Source organism: Drosophila mauritiana, chromosome 3L (genome assembly GCF_004382145.1).
Source record: "Drosophila mauritiana strain mau12 chromosome 3L, ASM438214v1, whole genome shotgun sequence".
NCBI lineage: Eukaryota > Metazoa > Arthropoda > Insecta > Diptera > Drosophilidae > Drosophila > Drosophila mauritiana.
Window position 1 is genome coordinate 22,222,496 of NC_046669.1, and position 23,895 is coordinate 22,246,390.

The window sequence follows — 23,895 nt, forward strand, 5'->3', positions numbered from 1 at the left end:
AAAAAAAATTTGGTGGCCATCAGCTGCAAAAAAAGAATCTCATACTTCCCATACCGGGAATTGAACCCGGGCCTCCCGGGTGAGAGCCGGGTATCCTAACCACTAGACAATATGGGAGATGCGAGGTCGATGTGCAAACTAGCAACATGAGCCACATTCAGCCGTGCTATAAATAGAAATTCAGCCACAGGGTGACTCGTGCGCGCGGAATTAGATTCGGACACTGTTTAAGAAGTTATTAAGAATACCAATGCCAGCTTGCAACAGTGCCGTTATTAAAGGGGGATGAGGGGTGTTCTGGTAGTAACCGAGGCACTTCTTATTTCGGCACATACGTATGCACGTACTTAAACGCCGCAATCTTTTTGTGCTCATAAAGTATGTATGAATATGTAGCCCGTGGACTTGAACGCTACAACAATAAAGCCCGAGCGCCACATGCAAAGCAAATTGCAACGAAACACAAGAAAGGATGGCTGCCGCAAAGGGGAGGGGAAGTGGGTGGTGATGTGGGGGTAGGATTTAGCTACGGATCGCCGAGGGGTTGAACCTGTTTGGCGCTGGCTGTGTGCCCCACTCGACATATTGAAGTATATTAATTAAAAACATTTTCATTTATTAAAAGAGCAGCACGGAGCTCATGGAAAGGTCGCCTGGTGCGGGGGTGCACGGGCGTGGGGCATCTGAAAAGCTGCAACCGTTTCCACAGTAGGCGCTAACGAAGATTGCAGGCCATTTAATACATCATCGAGGCTCTTGTAACATAAAATATCTGTATAATCTTCACATTTTTCGGACTTGATTCGTCAACTTCAAACTTCCTCGCTTTTAAAACATTTTTGGACATTTAAACGCCCTAAAACCTCCTGAAAAATGTTTAGATTTTTCATGTCTTTCCAATTTTTATCGGTATACGAAAAACACTGTGCCACCAAAGACACTAGAATAATTCTAGTGTTTATAATTATTCTAGTGTCTTTGGTGCCTCGCTCCTCCTTTTACCGACAAAACTCCCAAAACGGTCACACCCCCACTTAAAGCAATTTTTAAATTTTTCTCCCAGAAAATCGATGAAATTTCGCGCTCGCATTCCCGCAAACTTAGTGACGGGTATCTGATAGTCGGGAAACTCGAAATTCTCTCTTGTTTTATTCTTAAAACTGTGCATATATCATATGAAAACTACTATCACGATTTTAAAGATTCATCTTTATCATGATATTAAAGTTAATATAAAATATAATCCCTTGTTTCATTTTTTAATTATTAATTCTTTTCATTATATTTCACTCAATTTATAATAAATAAACCTCAATTGGTCCGTGTTTCATGAGCTGTTTATGATAAAACCTTTATTTTTTTGAGCAATGGGCCTAAGTTGACTGCTACCAGTGATTTTCCTGCTTTGCACCACAATAACAAGTTCCTTTTGGCGGCGAAGCAGCTTCTAACAAATTGGCCAACTACATCCATGATCAAACTGCAGCTAGTGCTCGCATGTGGTATGTGTGTAGGACCATAACATAAATTTGAATGATACCAGCGAAAACACACATTGCCAGTTACTTTGTTGCTAATTGGGGTATAGGACGACTTTACTCTAATTGAAATACAACACACAACTTGACTCCCAAACTCCCCAACAGGCCCGCAGAATTATCAGACTTTCCCGCAGAAGGCCGGGTACTGGAGACGGCTTTTGGGCTGTCTTCAGGCAAGTGAACTTGTTTTTCTTTTGGCGCTGCGCTAACCAGACACCATTTATCATTACGGGACCGAACTGGGAAAACTAGATTTCTCTGCCGCCAACTGACCGAGTAGAGACCTCGGCCACCACTTCCATAGCCAACTCGCTAAAAAGTCGTGGCTGGCTGGCGCTGCTCACTTCTCGATGATGCCCGAGATATTTGCAAAAATTAATTTTAATTACCCTGCAATGTTGTCGCCAAAAACCCCTCCGGTCGCTGTCTTGTCAATTCTTCGTAGACAGCTGATCAATAACATTTTCTTCGGGCATATCCGCTTCTAATTAAGATCCAAGCTGTTGGCAGTCAGTTATATAGTATGCAATAACGCCTTTTCAAGCGATGAGTAAGGAATTCTTTTCGTTTTACATTCTGATATGTTAGGGCCTATCATAATTTACTTGTATTTTAAATGTATGTCTTATTCATATTATATCATATTCATTCTAATGTACGACACAACTTAAGAAAAAAATAAACAATTTTGACCCAAGTGAAATGCCAGTACTAATAAAAAAGATACAAAACATCTGTGGGCAGTCCCTACTTTAAAGGTCTCCTTTAATAATTACACGATCATTGTGGGACAAATTCTACATAAAGAAGAACCAAATTTTGGAGAAGTCCACTCGCTACGGTAACCTGATTATACCCGTTACTCGTAGAGAAAAAGGGTATACTAAATTCGTTCGTAGAAAGAAGCGTTTTCGACCTTTTAAAGTACAGGATCAATGGCTGAGTCGTTCTGGCCATGACCGTATGTCTTAATAAACGCTTCGATCTCAAGAACTAAAACAGTTAGGAGTTGAGATTGTGCTTCCACAGACATAGACGCAGAGCCTGTTTGTTTCCAAATATTGTCACGCCCCCTGAAACGCCCACATACCGCCCAAAACTGGCACACATATGGAAAGTGTTTTTATATAATATAATTTTTTAAATTTTAATTTTTTTTAATTCTTGTAAATTTCTATCAATTTGCCAAACAATTTTGCCACGCCCACTACAACCGTTTGAAAAATGTTTTAATTTTTCTTCGTTTTATTTTATGTCTTGACAATTTCTATCGGTATACCAAAAGCACTCTGGCCACGCCCCTTCAAAAACCTACAAAATGCCCATAACAGCCACGTCCACGCTTTTCAAAAATTTTTTTTTCTATTGATATGCCAGAAAAATAGTGAAATGTTCCGATCGCGTTTCAACTAGATGAGTACGGGTATCTGAAAGTCGGGTAACTCGCCTATAACATTCTCCCTTGTTTTCTCTTTGTCTTCAAATTTAAGCTAATACTAGTTTTTCACAATTCAAATGTAAATATGTAATGATCTACATTATTAGCATTGTATTTTTTAAATATTTGTAAGCCCCAGTAAGTCCCGACTTTTTTGGCATTTCATTAAAACAGGCAAAAAAAATGAATCCGCAAGAAATAGAGCCTAGTGTTTCCCGTTTGAAAGGAACAGGAGTTAGCGTTGAGTCGACAATACATAACCTTACCATGGTTAGGAATCGTCTCAATGCTATCGCTGAGCATTTCCAGAAACTGGACACCTTACTATTTAGACACGGCATTACGACCATCTGGGAACACACGCTTATCAAGGCGGCCAGGGATCAGCTTGAGACCACGCGTCATCAGGAGCAAATATCTAATCTTCCGAGGGAATGCGAGATCTAACGGAAGCAAGCATGTCTATAATAGGAGAAAAAGGCTGAATACGATAAATTTTAGATGTACACGGAAATTAAAATTACAGTACAAACAAACATTTCAAAAATCATTACACATTGTAGTGTATGCTAGATTCATTAATAAGTATGTACATGGTATAAGGAATCGTTCCTGACCCTATAAAGCATAAAGATTGTTGATCAGGTTCATGAGCCGAGTTTTCTAGCCGAGTTAATAATCCCTCTACCCGCCCATCTATCCATCAGAACGTTGCCACACCCACTCAAACGCCCACAAACCGCTCAAAACTGCTACGCAGACGTATTATTTTGTCGTTTCTATCGATTTGCCAACAAATTTTAAAATGTCTTTCTTGTACTCCCACTATCTGAGTAAAGGGTAACAGATACGCATTCCTCTTTTTTTTTAGTATTTAAAAATTGATTCCTGAAAAATTTTTATTCACAATCTTAACAGTATTGCATACGAGACTATAATTCATAGCTGTTTATTTATTCAAATTTAGCAAGCTATTTAAAATGTACCTCTAGGCGCAGATTCTTTGGTATTCCTGTTATTAAATTAAATATGGATCAAATATACCTCTAAGCCCCAAATCTCTATCACATTTCTTCTTGCTATAGCATCGATATCTATCGCTTTCTAAATTAGTAAGAATCTCTCAAAATCCTTGTTTAATATCTTTTATTTTGCCTTGGTTCTAGCTGAACCTTTTTTCTGACTGTGAGTCGCCTTTTTGTCAATTCTGGTCTCCTCCTCCCACTCCCCCACTCCACTGCATTACCCGCAACAGTTAGCATTGGTTTTTTGCTGCTGCTCTCATTTTGAGAGCAGCTCTAGTTTGAATTACGGATTTCACTTTTTAGCCATTTCCCTCTACTTTGTTTGCTAATTAGTGCTTGGCTCTTTTTTAGACACCCAGGGAAGAGCAATGTTCCACGTTGCAATGACCTCGAACTTTGGTCGCTTGGCATTTGCTTGCAGTTTGAAGTTATGATTGTGGCTTCCATACATTTCAGTTTCGATAGGGAATTGTTTAGCAGATGGTTTGTGATTAGTACGTTTTCAATGAAAACTTCTTAGTATCGGTGTGTCAAGGCATCCACGAACACTCACACTAAGAGCAGAGAAATCGCATGCGATTTTGTGCCAGCCCGAAAAGCAACGAAAATCGATAATACTCTCCAAGCCCACACTCTCCTGCTCTCACCAACACTTCTGCAGGGCGCATACCTGCAGGAGAGAGCTCCCCGAATTGCGCTCTTCGCTGCCCACTGCCCACTGCGCTGCGGCTGCGACGCCTGCATCGCTGGCGGCTGCTCTCGAAATCTAAATTTCAAGTTCGTCTCCCGGGCAATCCATCCTGGCAGTCGGATTTTGCTTCCCACTCCCACTGCCACTCCCACTCCCCTGCATTTTCCGCATCTGCGGAAAGCAAAACGAAGCAATAAATACACACATAGTAAAGGCTGCACAACAAAGGGACGCCCCGATCCCGATCCCGACCCCGCACCCATTGCCTCTTCCGAGCCGCTCCGTTCTGCGCTGGTTGAAAACGAAACCGGATTTCGTTTTGCACGATTTTCGCTCACTCTGCTACTCAACTTGGTTGGGCTGCCCTTTTTAGAAGTTCTGAGTTGTCTCGTGCTGCGCGCCGCCTCACTGGCGTTTTTGCATTTGACTGAGTTTTCGGAATGCAGTTTTGTTTTATTTGGCCTCACCGCAGTTCGTGCCATTCCTGCCTTATTTGCTTGTTTTTGTTTATTTTCGCTCTCGTACTTCTCAGCCTGATTCAGTTTCCGTGCAATGTTTTGCATATTTGCGTAGTGGACAGGTTTTACTTTTATTTATTATTTGTGTTTTATTTTTAACTTTCCGCGACTGGCAAAAAGAGAACGAGAAACTCCTTTGTTTTGGTTTTGAAACGGAACTGGTTTTCTGAGTCAGTTGGCTGCTTGGGCACACACAGTGGGGCGTGGAGAAATCTCTTGGGTTGCCGGAGGTCCCCTTCGAAACCTTATTCCGTAAGCTCGCTATTACTACAAAATGAGCAGGGCTTAATTAAATCGATTGTAGTAAAAGTAATGCTTAAGGTAGCTCTTATTTGTCGCGCAGAATTCGAATACTGGTGTCCTGACGAACTTTCGAATGGGTGAGATAACTAAGGTTCGCCTTCAATGCATTTTCGGTCATCACCGGGCAATCGGGCCACGTCCACGTTGTAAAGGCGGAACTCGACATTTCGGCGCCGCACATTGAGCGTGACCACCACGCAGTAGAGTAGCATCTGCAGCTGCTTGGCCAGCAGTAGGTAGGAGGCGCCCATGTCGTCCGGGAATAGGGGTTCGTCCCACGCGGAACAGTCGAACAGGAAGTAGCCACCATCGCGGCTGGAGCTGTGCCCGAAGGAGAAGCGACGCCCCTGGCACTCCAGGACGCCAAACTGAAAGCGCGTGAAGAAGTAGTTGAGGCCCTCTAGCAAACTCATTTCGGTGCTGGCTGGGGAGCTATAGACGTGCCCGAAGGCCACCAGCTCAAGTTGCACCAGGTATCGCAGGTCCTGGAACTCGCACTCGCTGCACATGTCGTCCACACCCAGATGAAGGTCCCAACGCTGGCTCTGCTCCACGCTGGCGCGGTAGTAGCGGTCTCCGTTAACCACGATGGCGTCCAGCAGCTTTCCGCTCCACTCGCCAAGGTGGCGGAATGTACAGGCCACACAACAGGCCACCACGCAGCATCCGAGCGTTTGACGCCCACGCACCTTCCCGTCAAACCAAGGAGCCCTCGGATGCAGTCCGCCCCACAGCGACCACAGTCGTCCCGTCAGCTCCACGTCGAAGTTCTGGCTCCGAGTAGCGTCGCAGTGCCTCTGGCAACCCTCCACGTTGCGGCCCAGCCGCCGGCTCCAGATCGGCAGACAGTTGGACGGCGTCAGCCAGGTCACTGACTCGCTCCGCCCTGACAGCAAGGCAGTCTGCTCCAGCTGCCTTAATATGGCGCCGGTACTGGCACACTCCTCGCTGCCCATTTTCCTCATTTTCCAGGTGACACCTGTTTCCCTCGGGCAAGATGTAAAACCTCGGCGTTAGCGTCGGAGGACCCTCTGAAACTAGGATGTCTCGCACAAAGTTGTGGGTGCGCATGCGCCACATTATGGACGATAAATGCAAGGCGACTGTGAACTACGTCATAAAGGGCAGCGTAATAAGAAGGACATTCCGGAAGGACTCCCCAGCAGCAGCCTCCTTATGCCTCGAAAAAGTGTAAGGTGTTGGAATTACTTAACGGACGAAAATTTGGAACTGAACTTAAAAACAGAGCCTACCGTAGCACCTAACGATTAAAGGAATCGACATTACATTTACATACATTTGTTAAAAATTACATTTACATACATTTGTTAAAAATACCTACAATAATTAGATTTGAGTTATGTTGGTTAATCATGTTGATGAAATGCTGGGAAATGGAGACATGCGAATAGGAAAGCGATTCTTTCCGAGATTTAATACGAACGTCACCTTGTCACAGTTTCGCACAACTTTTTGGGATTCGCAAGAGGACTGAATAATCCCTAGAATGCCTCTCCAGATTTGTGGGCGTTAGAGTGGGCGTGTATTCGCAGTATACCCGTTACGCCATAATCGACTGCTGAGACTATCAGATACAAATCAAATGGCGACTGCATTAGAGGTGGACCAGACGAGGTTTCTAGGTCATTACTAATCATATTACAAATATTCTTATTCGAAGGATTTTCAAATAATCCATTTTTGGTACTCAAAACAAAATGTATTCATAGCACTTGTAACGTTATGTACATTACTTATTGAGGGTTGTTCGGCCACTTTGCGAACAATATTTTTACAAAACTCTCTTTTAATACTAAATTTAATATAAATTTGCCTATCTACTAATTTTTATACTAGTAATTTTAAAAATTAAAATTTTCGTTTCAAAAGCTCACATAATATGACTCGTCAGTAAACAAAAGAGAGAATACTTTAGTCGAGTCCCCCGACTATCAGATACCCGTTACTCTGCTAGTGTGAATGCGAGAATGCGGGTAGTTATAGTGGGCGTGGCAAAAGTTTTTTGTCAAATCCATAGGGTTTTAGGGCGTTTTATTATTTTTGTGTCAGGTTCTATCGCTATGCCAAACAAATGTTGAAATGGTACTCCCTCTAGCTAATAACAAGTCGAAAAAATTGACTATAGCGTTCCTTGTTGTTTAATAAACCTAATAATACATATAATAATACGCTCCATTATTATTGTCATTAAAAAAAGTTGTCGGTATATACATTTGCTGCTTTTTCATATTTTTTTATACAAGGAATGGTTATAAATTGTATGTTATTATTGGCCTCTTTGAAACTAATTAAGTTCACATACCAAATGCTTATCAGTCCGGAAAAGTTATGTATTTAAATAATAATTATTAGTATTACTCCGAAAAGTTTTTAGTCCTATTTAATGGCAATAATCAATAGCCAACTATCATAAAAACCATATCAATCAAGCTCCACAATCAGGATTATTCATTGAAGAAGCAATATAGCTTTGGTTTTTTGGGTTCCTGCCCCGATCAAATAAATCCTCCCTGGCCCTGCGAAATTCCTCTTCCATCTGATTTAGACGTCGTCCGATTTTATCGCGCACCTGTGCAATCGCCACCATTTCCCGCTCCACGTGCTCTTTAGTGACCAGGCTACGATTGAACTTGTCGCTAAAGATATCAACGGAGTGGTCCAGGGTAAGCATCTTGCACTCGAGACCCCGGATATTTTTACGGAGGTCCTGGGCCCGACTGCTGAGGACTTTCATCGGTTCGCTGACGTCTTCTGATGGTTCTGAAACGCCGACAGCGCCGATTTTGCTGATTGGTTGTTCTTGGCCTCTTTCTTCCGGCTCATTGGCACTCACATAGTACTTATGTATCTTCAGCAGGTTGGCCCGGAAATGAGCCCAGTCCGCAGTGTCCGGATCTTTCTCCATGCCAGAAGTGAACTGATTGATTTCATTGATGAGCAGGGCGATTTCACCATTTCGTCTGACGTCGCCTTCTCCCAGAGATGTATTTTTAGGTTTTCCCGCGCTGTTCTTACGATCAGGAATCTGGGACTCGTCTTCGGGCTTTGCTTTCTTCTTAGAGTCATCATTCTTCATAACAGGATTTTCGTCCTTTGGCTCCATTAGGCCTTTCTGAAAGCGAAGCACTGAGGAATATGAAAGGCTGCCAGAAACTCTTACCTTAATCAGGATTTCCTTGAAGCTCTTAGCCTTGGAGGTCAGCTTGTCCATGAATTCGTTTCGCATTTCTTTGACTATCTCAGCAATTCCACCACGATCCGCCGACATGGACAAAAGACCCCGATAGTCCGCATAGTCTGCAGGGTCCTCGTTCGAGGACTTGTCCAATGAGTTAATGTCAATTAAACCCTTCTGCGGGGACAGACTTTTATTAACTACCGAGCGTCCGTGGTGGCCATACTCTACTAACCTCTACTAGAAGACCCAGGTGAATGTCGTACGAGCTAAGCTCGGAAGGATCAGCTAACTCATACCCAGATGGTCTTATCGTCTCTTGGCTCTCACTCTGCTTCAGGGTAAGCTGGCTATCAGACGATCTCACATCACCCCACGGTTCGGGTTCATCCAACTCCACGGAGGCATCGTCGGTGGGCAGTTCCCGTTCCAGTTCCATTTAACCGAAAATTTCCAAATTACCAATGCTTGGATAAGTAGAAACCTATCACTGCAAATTTTAAATATGTTAGTTCCTGCTGAAATACTTGACTCGAAATCTTTTGCTCTGACAGTCGGCTCAGAGTCTCCTTCCTTTCTTTCATTGAAGTAGAAAGGGGTGCCACCCCGGGGCTGAGATCGTGATAACCAGTCCTGGAGCACAGAGAGCGGAAATTAACTTCGCGTTTCTGTAACGCATTAGTGCAACCAATAATTTGAGGCATCGTAAACACGTCGTAAATTTCGCACACGCAAATTTAGGTCTTCATTTTCTGTAGCGTTCGGCAGACAAGCAACTCCAGCTCCCAGTTCAACTGCCAGGCGTAATTACAGTCCATTAAGTTCGCTGCGTTTGCTGCCCTGCCGTTCTTCTTTATAAATGATAAGTTCCACTTGCCGGCAACCTCCCATGTGATGGTTTGCTCTGATGAAAACGTCTCTTTTGTGGCATGCAACAGTCTTTGCTGAGGTGTAACCTATATCCTACAAATGAAGAAGGAGAAAAGATATACTTACTTGATCGCTGAGGCTGTCAGTTACGTTACTCGTGGACTGAGAGGAAACTATCTAACAGGTCAAAGCTACAAAACAATACTTCCATTTATTGACCGAATCTTACAAAAAGGGGAAATATGCCATTTTCGAAAGCATAAAACATTGTTCTTAGTTACAAATCTCCCGAGTTCTGCTACTCATCGTATATCCAATTACACGGATTGAAGAATCCAATCCAACCCAACTCTCTTCCAAAATCTATCCCCCGCTCTTTCGGAAAAGGATACACGTAATCGTCGGTTTTAGAGATAAGTTCCCTTAAGAATGTTTAGTGTTGGAATACAAATTAAAACTCAAATCGGTAACAAAGGTATTCCGCAGACTGCAAACGTTTAGTTTCACCGCCTTCTTATAGACTCTCAGCTCATTTGATTGCCAGAATGTAGACGCAAGTTAGAGACTAGGTGGCTTGGCTTTTCAACAAGGCGTTTCTTTTGATTTGGCATCTCTTTCTCTTCACTCTTTTTCGTTTCGAACGCCAATTGGCCAACCGAACTTGAAATTTGATATCGGGCACAGCAGCAACCTGTTGCCGTTGCACCAACTTGGCCAAAACCCGATGTTGTCTCGCTGTCGCCAAGTGTTGCTGTGTTGCCCACGTGGTGTCATGAACCTGCCAATCTAATGCAGCAAGGAGAAATTATTTTGTGGAAAGTCCGAGCGTACATTTCCCATGCAACTGAATTTCATGGAAACCCCGAACACTTGACCTGATGTGAAGAATCTAGGTTGGTCGAAGCTAATAGACTTTGCTCCAAAAAATCGCAAGAACTTAAAGCATAGAACGCATAGCCCTTTTAGAACAAATGCATACGAGACCTAATCAATTATAACATGTAACCATGGAAATATTTTATTATTATCTTAATCTTATATAGTTCATATAGTTTATAATTTGAGGGTATATAAAAGGGTATACAAGATTCGTTGAGATGTACATAACAGGTACCAGGAAGTACTCTCCTGATTAGGATCACTTAACCCTTAAGCATGCGGATTCTAGTGACGCCCACGCCTCTTGAGTTTTTGTATCTGCTGCACATGTGTAAAGTGGAAGTTGGCGGCATGGACTGAAAGGAGCAACTGCAACCGACACCAAACAGATCCACGCGCTGTTGAGTAGCCACTACAGCCAAATGCAAATGATGTGGCACCAACCGGAAAAAGGGAACGAAGGCGGTGACAATGGCGCCCGAATCCTGCCTCGGGTTTCAAAATACAAAGCGCCGGGATGGTGGCACACTCCAGTTAACACACCACCGACGACGGACACGTGGCCAAGACAAAGCTTCATTGATCTTCTGGCAAGTGGCTAATTAGAGCTGGCCCAACCCAGTGGGTCCTCCCAGGAAGGCACACCAGTGGTGCGCAAATCGGAATGGCAGCTGATTTGCATTGGAGCTAATCCCATAATCCAATCTGGGGCTTTGGCGTGTGGGGAATGCAGTTATTAGCCACTTACATGCATTTACCTTAGAATTCCGAGCCACCACCGGTTGCATGTTGGCTAATTGAAAAGATGCGTGTTCCAAGACTGTTTCCGAAGACGGGTCCCTATTAGTGATCGGGTTTGAAATCGGAGCTCGGACTTGTGTGGTCTTCTCCACTGATAGTTGTCAGTGGTGATGACTGACACCTTACGCCATGCCATTTGCCTATGTTTTGGATTCTGGCACTCTGGCTCTGTTCCCCACCGCTCTGCTGGCTCTAATGACAACGATTTTGAATGGTTGCTGGATGGGATCGACCTGGGCCAATGCAATTATCCTAGCACAGCGCTTCCGCGTTGGCCAGCGTCGTTGGCAACCATGACGGGCAAATATCCCTGTACCTAACCCAAATAGCAACGCATTGTCCGGCTAATGAGCGGGCCGCATTCCTGCAACTCACGCAGAAGTGTGCGCAACTTTAATTTCCAGCGCCATAAATCAAACCGCGACCCGGCCGACTGCAGCGCGAAGGCATTCGCTTCTAAATGAAGTAGTTACCAGTGGCCATCGCGATGGATCGAACACCGGACAGGTGGCAGTCCTCGAGCAGACCATTCATCTCCATCGGCCCCGTCGCGGCCGTCATGCAGGGAATTCAATTCACGCCCGCCAGGAATGTCCCGATCCCAGTCCCGATCCCCTGTGCATCGCATGAGGCGATAATTAGTGCGCAATTGTCGTTAACGCCGCCTTTGTCTATTTCTGCCACTTGTCCACTTGCCTACTTGGCCACTGGCGGGGAGATGGGCATCCTGAGTCAGCAGATCGTCGTCGGCCAGGAACGTGACGGGCAGCCCAAGTGCAGGCAGCCGGCGCTGTGGTGCGATTGGATGATCGCCTCGAGCTCAGAGCCGCACAGTGCAGGGCCCAAAACTACACCCCGAGTGCTCCGCTCGCATGCTGGCTGCATAAATCATAAAATAAAAGACACTAAAAAGGAAAATAAATCAAGTGATAGCGCCTGAAAACCGGGCGGGCATTAGAGAAATCTCTGGCCCGGCTACCAGCTTCCAGCTCCCTGCTCCCAGGTGCCATCTCCTCGGCCAGGCCGAATATTAATTGTGAGTGCGCCGGGCGCATCAATTCAGAGCTGCAGCATCCACACAAATGGGAATGGAGATGGAGATGGAGATGGAGATGAGATGAGGATGGGGATGAGCCTGGGCAGCAGACTGAATCTGAAGCTGGGGACCCAGGCGCATGCGTGACGCCGAAGTCGCCTCCGATTGCCTTGAAATATGACGACCAGTTTGTGAAATCTGCTGGATTTCCGCGAAAAGCTTTTCAAACATTTTTCTTATTGACTGAAATATATTGGATCACTGGAAAAGTTTTTGGCCAAATATATAATAGCATGGCACGCAGTTATATGAATTATGTAAATCGGGGGATTCGACGGCGTTCCCATTCAGCATATGATCCCGGATGCATGCGGCTGGGACCACCTTCGCAGGCACGCGAGCCAGCTTGGAATTTACCACAAATTCGCACCCATCGATGGCCATCGTGGCTGGGATGACGCATGGAAATGCTCTGGAAAAGCAATTTCGGGCTGCCGATGGGTTGCGAGTTTCGCCAATTAACAATGGCACAACGTTAATCGAAACGAAGTACAGTTTACCCGGCTTCGCCAGAAGCCTCCCGACCGCAGATGGCCAGCACATGCTAATAGCGCCACATCTCTCGGTTGCTCGCACCAAACGTAGTTTCTCTGGCCCATAAACTGACTGCCAACTAACTACCGACTTCTGTCCATTTGTGGATGCCTCCCGTTGAGTCGGGACGTGGACGTGGACGTGGACGTGGACGGCGACGGGATGGGCACGGAGATCGAGAAACCGGCAGGCAACCATTCAGGCAGCAGGCGGCGGCAAAAAGTGGCAAATGTAATTTAATAAATTAATTACATCAATTAGCTGCTGCATTTTTATTGAAATTGCTGTAAATATTGGGCTAGACAACTCGAGCAGCCAGCAGCAGCCATTTTGCGGGGATTTATGGGGCATTTTTCATCGCCGTTCGCCGGAGGAGAGTCTAACTTATGGCGAATTTATGCGACGTGGTCCGGAGGAGTGTACTCCTGGCATGGGACCAAATGAAGGCGCTTTGTATTGATTAGCGTGCGGTGATCCGGACAAGTGGCCCACTGCCTGGCGGGCCGGACCATGCGATCTAAAACAATTTTCCAGCGGCAGACCGCACGGAGCGAAGTCAAGTGCCCCATCCCATCCGCACGCCGGAGCAGATGGCTTAATTTACGGTGTCGCGCGCGGACGTGACTGAACTGCTACCACCTCCATCTGCATAATCAGCTGGTTACTGACCACTGGGCACTCGAAATGGCCGCAATCCCTCGAGCATTAGAACAGTGGCTGCATATTGATGGAGCGCCAAGTGCACTGCTCCAAAGGTGCATTAGCTGATTGATTTGAGCTTCGGCCTTTGCTTTGCTTTTCGGGTCAATGTCAACGTTGTTTTCGGTGGGACGCACTATCCGAATCTTAAGCAGCTTGTATAAAATTGGGCCCCGCCGCCCCAGCGCCACATATTCATCGCAATGGCGCTCAGCTCGACGGTTGTCTCTCTTCTCGCCGGTTTGCTCCTCCTCAGCCTCGCGCGGGCAGATGTGGGCGTGGCCACGCAGCGTCTTCGCCCAGCGGAGCAGCAGAAATCGGCCCTGTATCCAGCAGCCGGCTTTAAGCCCTCTAGACAGTTTGGCCTCCCGGCAACCGCCCAGCAACCGAAATCCGCCCGTCTTGTGGCCAACAGTGAGGCGCAGGAGGATCTCGACGACGCCGCCGAGGAGGTGGAGGTGACCCAACCCAAGGCAGTTCCTGTGCCACGCCTAGTTCCTGCTCCAGGGCCAGCATTACCGGTAACTCCCACCATCGCATACTATCCGGCCGGAGCCGTGGGATTCGTCCAGCCATCAACTTTCGCCAAGTTCATCGGGGGCCCACAGCAGGCGGCACCATATGTAGCTGCGCCGCAGTACTACCAAGCCTATTTTGGATAGACATGAACAGATACAGGTGCAGATACAGATACAGATACAACTACAGATACAGATATAAATTAACTTAGATAACTTAAATTGTTAAGCCTGGCCTGTTCCACACAGACAGTAATCCCATTCTACATATATTTACTCGGGATCTTTATCGGAGTCCATCATACATATGTCCATCTGTCCGTATGAACGTAGAAATATCTGAAATTATAAGAACGAGAAGATTCAGTTTGTGTCAGAACAATTCAATTTCAATTTCTTATTTATTGGTGCATTTCTCTTGGCAAAATCTATCGATACGCCAACAAAATTTTATTTTTCCAAGTTACCCCTGATATGTGTTTCAGTTGAATAACAGAATCTACAATCCTGATCAAGACTATATTTGACCTAGTTTTTGTTATTTGGGCCCAAATAAAACAGCTAACTTACTACGACATCTGAAAGCCCTTTATTGATGTTTTTCCCATTTCGTTACTTATATTTTGGTGGTTTTATTTTGAATTACATACATATGTCGGCTGATTAGCTAGTGTTGCCAAATTCGAGAAATAAATTTCCTGCTCAATGTCTAGTTCGAAATTCGCATCAAATATAGCGGTATATTGCACAAAACTTTCAACATATGAGTGGCATGGAATGAGTAAATTCGTATTCGTATTCGTATTCTGCATATTACATTTCAATTTCGATCCTAGTTTGTAAAAGAGGACTTGCTACCACTGAAACTACTTCCTAGTTGCCAGAGGTACTTGCGTTTAATTGTTCCTTTGATCATTCGCATGGTGCGATCGGAGGCCAGTCGACGAAGCATGCTCCATCAAAACGCCAAATCCTCCGACGACAGCAATTCTGGCTGCTGGCCAAACGGTAGGACGTTTAGGCAGAGGAGAGTAGGCTGGGGAGGTGGAGCTCTGACAATGAGTGAGCAGCGATAATCTATTATGACCGTAACAAGAAATAAATCCCAACTCGGTAATCCATCATTTTACGACTTGGCAATCAAAACAAGGGGTTTAGCTAAGAGTTGGTCTCCCGGCCCCAAGGACGGACAGGCGGACCGGTCGGACGGACGACGGCCTGGCCAATCAGCGGCCTGGCCATCACACATAGCTGGCCAGCGAGCTAACGAACAGGCGAGTATGATGGTCGTGTAAGCGCTGGCCAGAACCAGGAAACTCAGATTGGACCTGGCCGGGAACACGACTTTCGGACAGCCGCGTGCGCATTGAGGCCAATCTGTGTGCAACGTGAGGACTCGCCCGGGCTGGCAGGTCTAGGCCTTTAGGGGCCGGCTAAATAGTTGCCAATAATCCGTGTCCAAACTGATCGGGTTGCCGTTTATGGTAATGGGCAAAATTAGATGCCGAAATGTGCGTTGGCTAGCCAGGCTTCATTACCAATGCACAAACTTGGCAGTGCGTCCCGACTGATTGGCCACTCGGCCACGGTTGCCGGCCAGCGGTCTGCATTGTTATTGCTTCATCAAGTGTGCAGTGGCCAGCGTGTCCAGCACGTCCGGTGTCCACAATGTCCATAGTGTCCAGCACTCGCGGCAGAAGCCCGAGCAGTGACTGCGCGGCAGAGACCCGACCCCTGGGGGCATTGCGAACTGCTCAAACATTTTCGAAATCGCATTCAGAGGTGAAGGTGCAACAGTTGCTGGCGTATCTAGTTTCGGCGGCCTCGGGCGCAGTTAAAGGGCTTAAAGGGGCGGCAGGCCAGTTGGGGGAAAATATGGGTTAGGTTCTTCCTCAGCGCCATGCCAGCGGTCGTGTGGGGGAGCACGCTTACTGCCAATACAAACAAAATTGCCACGCGGTCCACTCGGTCCCGATCGCAACGGCTTGTACCGCCTGAAGAGACACTAAACCTAAACTTGTGAGTTCAGAAGAACAGAAGCTGTGCAGCCTTGACAAACAACCAACCCAAAACCAATAGCTATAATAATGTATACAAATCATTTTTGAATCATAGAAAACTATTAATTACCAGAGCAAGGTACTCTTCGAATTTTCGATACTTGGTATAAAAAAATACCCCTGAAGCAGATAGAAAAACATTTCAATATTTTGACTACAATTTACTTTAGATTCTCGTACAGTCGTATTTATTTATATAAATTCGCATAAAGTATTTCTTTTCCAATTAACTGGCAAGTGAGTTATGTATAACTGTTCTATGTTCAACATTTACCAAACATGAAGACGAATACAGCCCCAGGTTAATTGATGGGTTTCTAACTTATGAAATACGTGCTTTAATCATGTTGACGTTTTTAAACGCGCGCTTCCGTCCCAAAGCCGTTGTTCAACACTAGTCAGCCGGATGTGTCATCGGAGTAACCCGACTAGAAACTGCATGATATAATAAGCAGCACTGTCGACAGTCAAAAGCTGCCTGCTCTTAGCCAACCCAGTCGAACGTTTCTTCTTCTTCTTTGGCCCAGAAACAACTTGTTGAACGATAGAAGAGCCAGCTCTCTGTTTTGTTGCTCCACGCACACACATTCCGACGCGTTTTACACGTCACCAGATTAAAGGAACTATCGCAAAAACTATCAGTGATAAGGATGCGCCAGCTGAAGGGAAAGGTGAAGGAGACGCGCAAACAGAAGAAGGAGCGCAAACTGGACAACCTGGAGAGCCAGGCCAAGATCCGCACCGTGGTGCTGCCGGCGCTCGGCGTTTTGGCGGTCTTCCTGGTGCTGTTCGTCTACCTGAAGACCCGCCCCGCTGTCTTGGCCTAATGTAGTCATAAAATGTAGTTGATAGTCGTGGGCAATGCAATTCAATCGTTGTAAAGACACATAGCTTTAATAGTACAATTAAATCGCAGTTCGTCCATCCAAAAATCATGTTTTACATAAAGTGAATCTTCCATGACACGAACAACACCCTGCCGTCCAAGTGCAGTTCTTGGGAATTTGGGATTTGGAGACTAAATGTATTTGACTTACGGGCGTTGGTAGTGTTGAAAACCGTCTAGCGATTTGGCGGTTGACTTAAAAAGAGCACTAGGAAACGGTAAAAACCGTAGCAGAGGCACTTCAATATGTAAATATGTCCATACATATGTACACATGTATATTTGAGAATGCGGCATCCACGAACATGTTTTATTTTTGGCCGTTTTGCGTTCAGCTTTTAATTGCGTTGCCCTTGTTTTAGTTTCTCTAACGCCCGTCCACCGAGGAGCTCGCCGTAGCAAACTAATAATTGTTCATACATAATATAATAACATATGCATGTACATAAATTGAAGTAAAAGTTCAGTGCTCGAAAGGCAGTAACTCCACATTTATCGGAGTCAGCCAAACACGATTACCTAACCACACACACACAAATCGCAGTGGGCCAGTCAGCTGTTTTCAGATTCCGAGCAGCTGCCGCCGAAGCGCCGAAGCAGCGTCGTTTGACGTTTCTTTTTCACATTCTCTCACATTTGCTAAGACTCTCACGCTGGCGGGTGACAAAGGCTCCTTCAGCTATTCCACAATGCTCAAGTTTCTGGTAAGTTTTCCGGTTTCCTGATGTTTTTACGTTTATGGTTCACACCTGAAAAGTACTGCACTCACAAAAGTATCCTACGGTATGCATATCAGAGACGAGATAAAACTTTGCTGTTGTTTTTGTGCTGGTATTGCTTTTTGTGGCGATGACGCGCACCTGCACAGTGGGGAAATGTGTTATCTACGGGGTAAAAACAAAACCAACTATTTGATTGAATAAATGACAAAGTAAAATACTTTTGAAAATACCGTCCCAAGGCACTGTGATCCAGACATTGCAATGTCCTACTTCAACGAGTAAAAAAATAGTATTAAAATGTTAAGCACCATCAACATTCAAAATATTCTTGCTCAGATAAAGCAAAAGTCGATTGGTAAAACTAAAGGCACTAGAATACTATTCTAGTGTTTTTGGTAAAACGGTAGAAAGTGCACCAGCTAAAAAGATTCCAAAATTGGTTCAATTTGAGTTTACTTCCCCGTGTTTGCTCCATGGTTGAATATATACATACATAAGTGACTTTTGGTTCATGGTTATATAAGGCCTCACAAACTTAAATATCCACAAAAATAAAATAATCACCTAGTCGTTGGAAATTATGTTAACCACGACCGCTCAAGTCATGAGTAAAAAGATTCGGACTCTTTGAAAAACAACACAGGCCTCACTAAATTGATCGTTTGTATTGACTGGAAGCTAAAATGAAACTGCTCGGACTTGGGGCGCAGGTTTTGAGGCTCAAAACTGGCGGGCAGAGTCGCTCTGCGAAAACTTGCCCACCGGAAGTTCGCCCGCCCTCGCCATGTTGTCCCAAAAAACGCTTTTGGACTTTCAAGCGAGTGATATGTTTCTCCACGGTCAGCATGCGAAATTGGCATCTTCAGGCAGATTTTCACGACCCACTCTAATAATCCTTCTTTCTCCATTCCAGTTAACTTTTGGCGCCGGGGTTTATACGGGAATCTATGTCTCACAGAACTATGAGGTAAGCATCCTAACCCATTTTCGATCTTGCTCCTAATACTGTGGTTTTCTTTAGGTTCCCCGAGTGGATGATCCCCAGAAATTGGTCCAGCGTTTCAACGAGAAACTCAAGGAACTAATGGATCAAACCAAGAACAAGTAACAGCCTTGGTAGTTTTGTACAAGGAAAACGTTACCTTCACTAAATTCAAAGTCATAGAGAGACCTTTGTTATTAAAATTGTAAAAATTTTATAAGCCCAAATTTGTCAACTAAACCTGGTTTTTTTTGCGATATCTTATGTTGAGCTTTCCACGCGCTTGTTTTACAAATTCTGAAAATAGGACGAAGTGCTGAAAAAAAGCGTATGAAGTCGTGATGATTTCCTTCCATTGTGGTTAAATGATCGCTGTTCTCAATAAAAACTCTTTGCCAGGTGCAGCCATGTCGAAATCAAGCTTAATTAAGATCATATCGTATGCTATGATCATTATGTATCTTAATTATTTTACCATTTTCATTAACAGATCGCCCGGCGAAAAACTGGTGGATGACATCAAAAAGGAGGCCAAGAAGATACTAGACGACTGACTGGCGGAATAAAACCACATTTTTAGTTTAAACAAATTTATCTATGTTCAAATAAAGAGAATCTATATGTGTAAAACTAGACAAACGAAACTCCTCCGCCGTAATATTCCAGTCGTGTCTGAGGCTGGACAAATGCCAACCAATCGGAGGCGTGGGTGGGCAGGAGCCCCATGCTATGACACTTGTAGAGGGCCAGGGCCACGTTTGCTAGGTTGCCTAGGAAGTAGACGATGCGCTGTCCAGTTCCCTGGGCCCCCTCTGCCATTTTGGAAGTCACCTGGGTAGTGAAGATGGCCTTGATAGGCCGGATCAGCATCATGCCGACCATCATGATGGGAAAAATGGAAATCGAGTTTCCTGACATGTACATGATGAATAGGTTCATGGGAATCTGAGGGAATCCAAAGGTTAGCCACGGGTCTTTCCAAAGGGCTGCTACTCACGTTCTTAAGAGGTCCCAGGGCAAGGTCCCACGACTTCTTGATGACCAGGCGCTGGTCGCGCACCACTTCGCTCTGGTTCACCAAGGCAGATGGATTGTAGCCCAGCGGCGAAGGAATATCAGCATTTTTGCTGCAGGAAATAGCAAAAGTGGTAAGAACTTGTGTCACCGCGCAGGCTAGCATTCCCTACCTCACGTTAAAGTCCAGCGCCCACTTGAACTTCTTTGAGTTTTGCTTGGCGGACATGATGCGTTTTCTTTTATTTAATCTTTTTCCGATTTACAAAATAAAATGACGATTTTTTCCGACAATTGGTCGATCAGTGTTGTTCAACGCTAAATTCCGAAATTAGTGTAGTGTGGACAATTCGATAGACACCTGATGTGAATGACACCAGGGTATCGATAGGCAGATACGATTTCACGCGGACTTTTTGAAACGCCTATGCAAAAATTGAGCAGCGCAGTAGTTTTCATTAATATTTAAATTTTATTTCAAATTACCTTTTAAGTAGTACTTTCCTTTTTAATGTGGTCTTATATATATGCGTGAGTTTTAATGGATTTTGCGTGACCAAGCGACAACAAGAAACAAAAGGGTTAAAAATTAAAATGGTATTTGTTGTATTTTTAAAGAGCAATTACAATTACAGTTTTTTCTCATTAATATTACTTTTATATTTATAAAATTAAAAAGAAATATATATTTTGATGAGGGGGAGGGAGAGGACAAAAATAACTTAAAAAAGACATTTTTATACCATATACTATAGTTTCCTTTCTTGTGTGATTGGTTGGGCTTTTCTTTTACTCGTTTTGCTTTTAAACATCCAATAATTATGTATACGAATTTAAATTATATTATAGCGTTCTTTATATGCTGCTTGAAAGGTTATGTTTTTGCAATTCAATAAACAATTTCAGTTTCTTGTTTGGAAATACGGACATGAGGAGCCCTTTAAGTTATGCGAAGATCTGCTGCTCTTGTTGTTGGTGTTGGTGCCGCTGCTGCTGTTTTGTGAAAATTCCTGCTGATGTCGATTTCCACCGTTTACCGCTGGATGTTGGATGTCCTTCAGCCGCTCTTGCTATGGTTCTGGTTGCTGGTTAACTGCTTCGGCTCGCTTGAAATCAGAGTTAGTTGTATTCATATTGTTGCTTTAATTTTAGTGTTTAATTAGCGATTAGCGTTCTTCAGTTGGTTGGACAGCCAGTCGAGTCCCTCGTAGAGCCCATCGCCGCTAGTTGCACACGTCGCCTGGATGTACCAGTTGCGGTTTCTGAGTGAGTGCAAGCCGAGCTTGTCGGTGATTTCGGCCGCGTTCATTGCATTTGGCAGATCCTAAAATGATCCCAGAAAAGAGCGAGGTGCAATATTAGTATGACAATATAAGGACCGAACAACTGGCTGCTGATAACGACAACCTTTGCTTGGACCTACCTGTTTGTTTGCGAAGATTAGTAAGACTGCATCCCTCAGCTCGTCCTCTGCCAGCATGCGCATCAACTCCTCTCTCGCCTCCCCGATACGCTCTCGGTCATTGCTGTCCACGACGAAGATAAGACCCTGAAACGATTCAGATGAAAACTTTACTCCAATTGTCCTGGCTTGAATCGTAGAAGTTAGATCTCTAAGATAATATAGTCAGTCCCGTCTTGAAACAAAATAAACTTGAATAATCACAATGTATAATCATTACAAGCTGTTAACATCATGTAGAATTTTCTGGAATCTGAGGGGCAGCTGAAATCACACTTACTTGTGTATTCTGGAAGTAGTGCCTCCACAGGGGACGAATTTTGTCTTGGCCACCCACATCCCACACTGTAAAGCTAATATTCTTGTATTCTACAGTCTCCACATTGAAACCTAGGGGGGAACCATACGATATTAGATATGGAAAAGATACATTAAAGGTGCTAATAAGATACTTACCAATGGTAGGTATCGTTGTAACAATTTCGCCTAATTTGAGTTTGTACAGAATTGTGGTTTTACCAGCGGCATCCAAACCGACCATCAATATCCTCATTTCCTTTTTGCCGAATAGGCCTTTGAACAAGTTCGCGAATACGTTTCCCATGGCTGCTGTTTGTCTTTCGGATGCTCGGTAGTCGTAGGAAGTTGGATCTCTGGTTGGCCTGCTCTCTGTCTGCTGGCTGGAATTATGACAAGTTCAAATCCGAGTTGCAATACCGATCAGAATATGCAAACTGCGGACTTGTGTGCATGGACTGGGAGAATCTGTGAATAGTCCAAAAAATAGACAATTGTAGTCGGGAATTTTTCGTGGCTGGGAGGAGTTAACTCAAAGGACGGGTGCGCCGAAGCTCCTCTGGTGTTTGATTCACTTGTGTTCAACCAGATCGCTCTTACGTGTTGAATGGCTCTTAGCCCCTCTGAGTCATACAAAAACCGGAAGAGCCTAATCAATAACGAAATTCGTTTTGGTTTATTGTAATAAAGACGTCTTCAATGTGTCAGTGTGCGAAAATCAGGAATTTTGTTTATGTAATTAATTCCACACTTAAATATAACGCGAAAGGGAGGATGTATGAAACACGAGTCGCTTGCTTTTGGTGTTTGCCCCGCTAGCGGCTGGCTGATAAGATATCGATTTTTAGTATAGAACCATGACGGCTGTCGGCGCTCAGCGCCTCCCTTCCAACTTCCTCCGCCCACTTTACACCGAGTACGCAAGAAACGTGCGGGCTGAGAAGTGCGTGAATGATAAGGCCCGGTAACTTGCAGTTTTCGGCGAACTTGCTGGGCGGAGGGGAAGCTCCCGAACTCTGCGCTGAGTCACCGCTGCCGCCTTTTGAGCCCTGCAACCGATGGCTGAGCAATTCATGTTAGCATCGAGGAACGCAATGAGCCAGCGAAACCAGAAAAAAGGTTGCCAGCGAAACATACGGAAACCTTTCGTTTGACAGCAATCGGATATCCAAAAAACTAAGTTTTGCCAACAGTTTTTTGCTTTTATAGGGAACTAACACCCCAGAGACTTCTTCTCCCTGCCGGTAGTGCGCAAAGATAGGTGCTCCACGTTACTGAGAAGATGCTGATGCCAGCTGACGATAGTTGGCTTGGAAGCAGCCGAAATCGAAAACTACACGTAGCAGCTTTTAATTTAGCGCTGAGGGAAGCGAGGCAGCCCACCACCGCACACTCACGCATACACCCGCAGGCGCCAGGGTTGCCAACTGCGTTGAGCCGCCCTGCCTTTGCTGCCTTTAATGCCATTTTAAATAGAGCTCCAGGCGGAAGACGTCACTGCTCCAAGATGAGCGCTTCGTCAGCCCACGCCCCATGTCCAGACATTTCGCAACGAAGCCCACTTTTAGTTGGGTTTCGGATCGGGATCGGACAACTTTGAACTTTATACGTGGTTGCCTGCGTCTGTGTGAGTGACGTACGCTTTTTTCTTATGGGTTGGTGAAATGCGGCGGCCGCCGTCCCTTGTTTTTACAAGAATATAGGGATCGGTGCAAAGTTACTTGGGCTTCTTTTAACTGAGATCCTTTGAGTTCAGTGACACTTTACACGTCCATTTACCGATTATTCTGCCTTTTTTTGTCGACTTTTCTTTGATTGAATTTTCTCTGCTGCTAAACACACCACACACCGAATTGCGAATAGAAAGATAATGGGGAGAAATGTATCGATAGCATCCGCTACCGATAGTCGATGAGCACAAGTCACTGTTGTCTGTCGAGCAGAGTTGGTATATTTTTACCAATTATATAATTTAGTTATGTTATTTGATTAAAGGAGAGCTTATCCTTGTCTCCTGATACGATAATTCTATAAACAAAGCACCGACGATAAGTTCGTGCGGCTTCCAATACTAATACTTCCACTATTCACCACAGCCGCGTACGTTGCGCGAGTGTGCGTGGATAGCCCACACTAAACACTCACACGAACATCTACATTACTGCGGAAGTTCTTAAAATCAAGAAAAGTATCTCTGCAATGACATACCACCCCCTATTTCGACAGAAAACGCATACGCACCAACTAATTGAATCAAATGCACACGTGTAGGAGCGGAAATTTTAAAAACTTCTGCTTGGAAATGTCTAAAATCACAGAGCAAAATAAAACTTGACCGAGAATACACTTGCTGTTGAAAAAAC

General features: G+C 44.7%; 7 protein-coding genes and 2 non-coding genes across 12 annotated transcripts; 3 read left to right on the plus strand and 6 right to left on the minus strand.

The window, feature by feature from the left end:
• Positions 1–45: 45 nt before the first annotated feature.
• Trnae-cuc lies at positions 46–117 on the minus strand. The gene has a single exon. It is a non-coding gene; the product is annotated as a tRNA-Glu (tRNA).
• A 5,155-nt stretch (positions 118–5,272) lies between these two features.
• LOC117139378 lies at positions 5,273–6,529 on the minus strand (the record flags this gene model as incomplete). The annotated part of the gene is made up of 1 exon (XM_033301636.1): positions 5,273–6,529. A coding segment is annotated over one exon (927 nt), but the record flags the coding sequence as incomplete, so codon positions are not given.
• A 1,135-nt stretch (positions 6,530–7,664) lies between these two features.
• Positions 7,665–9,151, minus strand: LOC117141236. The gene is made up of 3 exons (XM_033304599.1): positions 8,948–9,151; positions 8,698–8,889; positions 7,665–8,649 (listed from the first exon to the last, which is right to left on the minus strand). Exons 1-3 carry the CDS (start codon positions 9,149–9,151, stop codon positions 7,963–7,965), a joined length of 1,083 nt encoding a protein of 360 aa, XP_033160490.1. The 3' UTR covers positions 7,665–7,962.
• Positions 9,152–12,668: 3,517 nt separating this feature from the next.
• LOC117140548 lies at positions 12,669–15,226 on the plus strand. The gene is made up of 2 exons (XM_033303542.1): positions 12,669–14,890; positions 14,946–15,226. Exon 1 carries the CDS (start codon positions 13,795–13,797, stop codon positions 14,251–14,253), a length of 459 nt encoding a protein of 152 aa, XP_033159433.1. The 5' UTR covers positions 12,669–13,794; the 3' UTR covers positions 14,254–14,890; positions 14,946–15,226.
• Positions 15,227–16,671: 1,445 nt separating this feature from the next.
• On the plus strand, positions 16,672–17,101 carry LOC117140550 (single-pass membrane and coiled-coil domain-containing protein 4 homolog). Its single transcript, XM_033303545.1, has one exon. The coding sequence runs from the start codon at positions 16,820–16,822 to the stop codon at positions 16,994–16,996; it is 177 nt and encodes a 58-aa protein (XP_033159436.1). The 5' UTR covers positions 16,672–16,819; the 3' UTR covers positions 16,997–17,101.
• Positions 17,102–17,605: 504 nt separating this feature from the next.
• LOC117140549 lies at positions 17,606–19,403 on the plus strand. 3 transcript variants are annotated; one of them, XM_033303544.1, is made up of 4 exons: positions 17,606–17,759; positions 18,691–18,744; positions 18,799–18,881; positions 19,250–19,403. In XM_033303544.1, exons 1-4 carry the CDS (start codon positions 17,745–17,747, stop codon positions 19,311–19,313), a joined length of 216 nt encoding a protein of 71 aa, XP_033159435.1. In that variant the 5' UTR covers positions 17,606–17,744; the 3' UTR covers positions 19,314–19,403. The 3 variants fall into 3 exon arrangements, 2 of the variants coding, with proteins under 2 accessions (XP_033159435.1, XP_033159434.1); XR_004459425.1 differs by lacking the exon at positions 17,606–17,759 and adding an exon at positions 18,383–18,616 and having other exon boundaries at positions 18,799–19,158; positions 19,250–19,389; XM_033303543.1 differs by lacking the exon at positions 17,606–17,759 and adding an exon at positions 18,400–18,616.
• On the minus strand, positions 19,333–20,095 carry LOC117140547 (ER membrane protein complex subunit 4). The gene is made up of 3 exons (XM_033303541.1): positions 19,947–20,095; positions 19,757–19,886; positions 19,333–19,704 (listed from the first exon to the last, which is right to left on the minus strand). The coding sequence occupies exons 1-3, from the start codon at positions 20,000–20,002 to the stop codon at positions 19,390–19,392; spliced, it is 501 nt and encodes a 166-aa protein (XP_033159432.1). The 5' UTR covers positions 20,003–20,095; the 3' UTR covers positions 19,333–19,389.
• A 433-nt stretch (positions 20,096–20,528) lies between these two features.
• LOC117140896 (ADP-ribosylation factor 1) lies at positions 20,529–23,878 on the minus strand. Of its 2 annotated transcripts, none has more exons than XM_033304052.1 (5): positions 23,312–23,411; positions 21,692–22,000; positions 21,516–21,625; positions 21,197–21,322; positions 20,529–21,097 (listed from the first exon to the last, which is right to left on the minus strand). In XM_033304052.1, the coding sequence occupies exons 2-5, from the start codon at positions 21,837–21,839 to the stop codon at positions 20,933–20,935; spliced, it is 549 nt and encodes a 182-aa protein (XP_033159943.1). In that variant the 5' UTR covers positions 21,840–22,000; positions 23,312–23,411; the 3' UTR covers positions 20,529–20,932. The 2 variants fall into 2 exon arrangements, with proteins under 2 accessions (XP_033159943.1, XP_033159941.1); XM_033304050.1 differs by lacking the exon at positions 23,312–23,411 and adding an exon at positions 23,774–23,878 and having other exon boundaries at positions 20,593–21,097.
• LOC117142156 lies at positions 21,393–21,476 on the minus strand. Its single transcript, XR_004459548.1, has one exon. It is a non-coding gene; the product is annotated as a small nucleolar RNA SNORD21 (small nucleolar RNA).
• Positions 23,879–23,895: the final 17 nt, after the last annotated feature.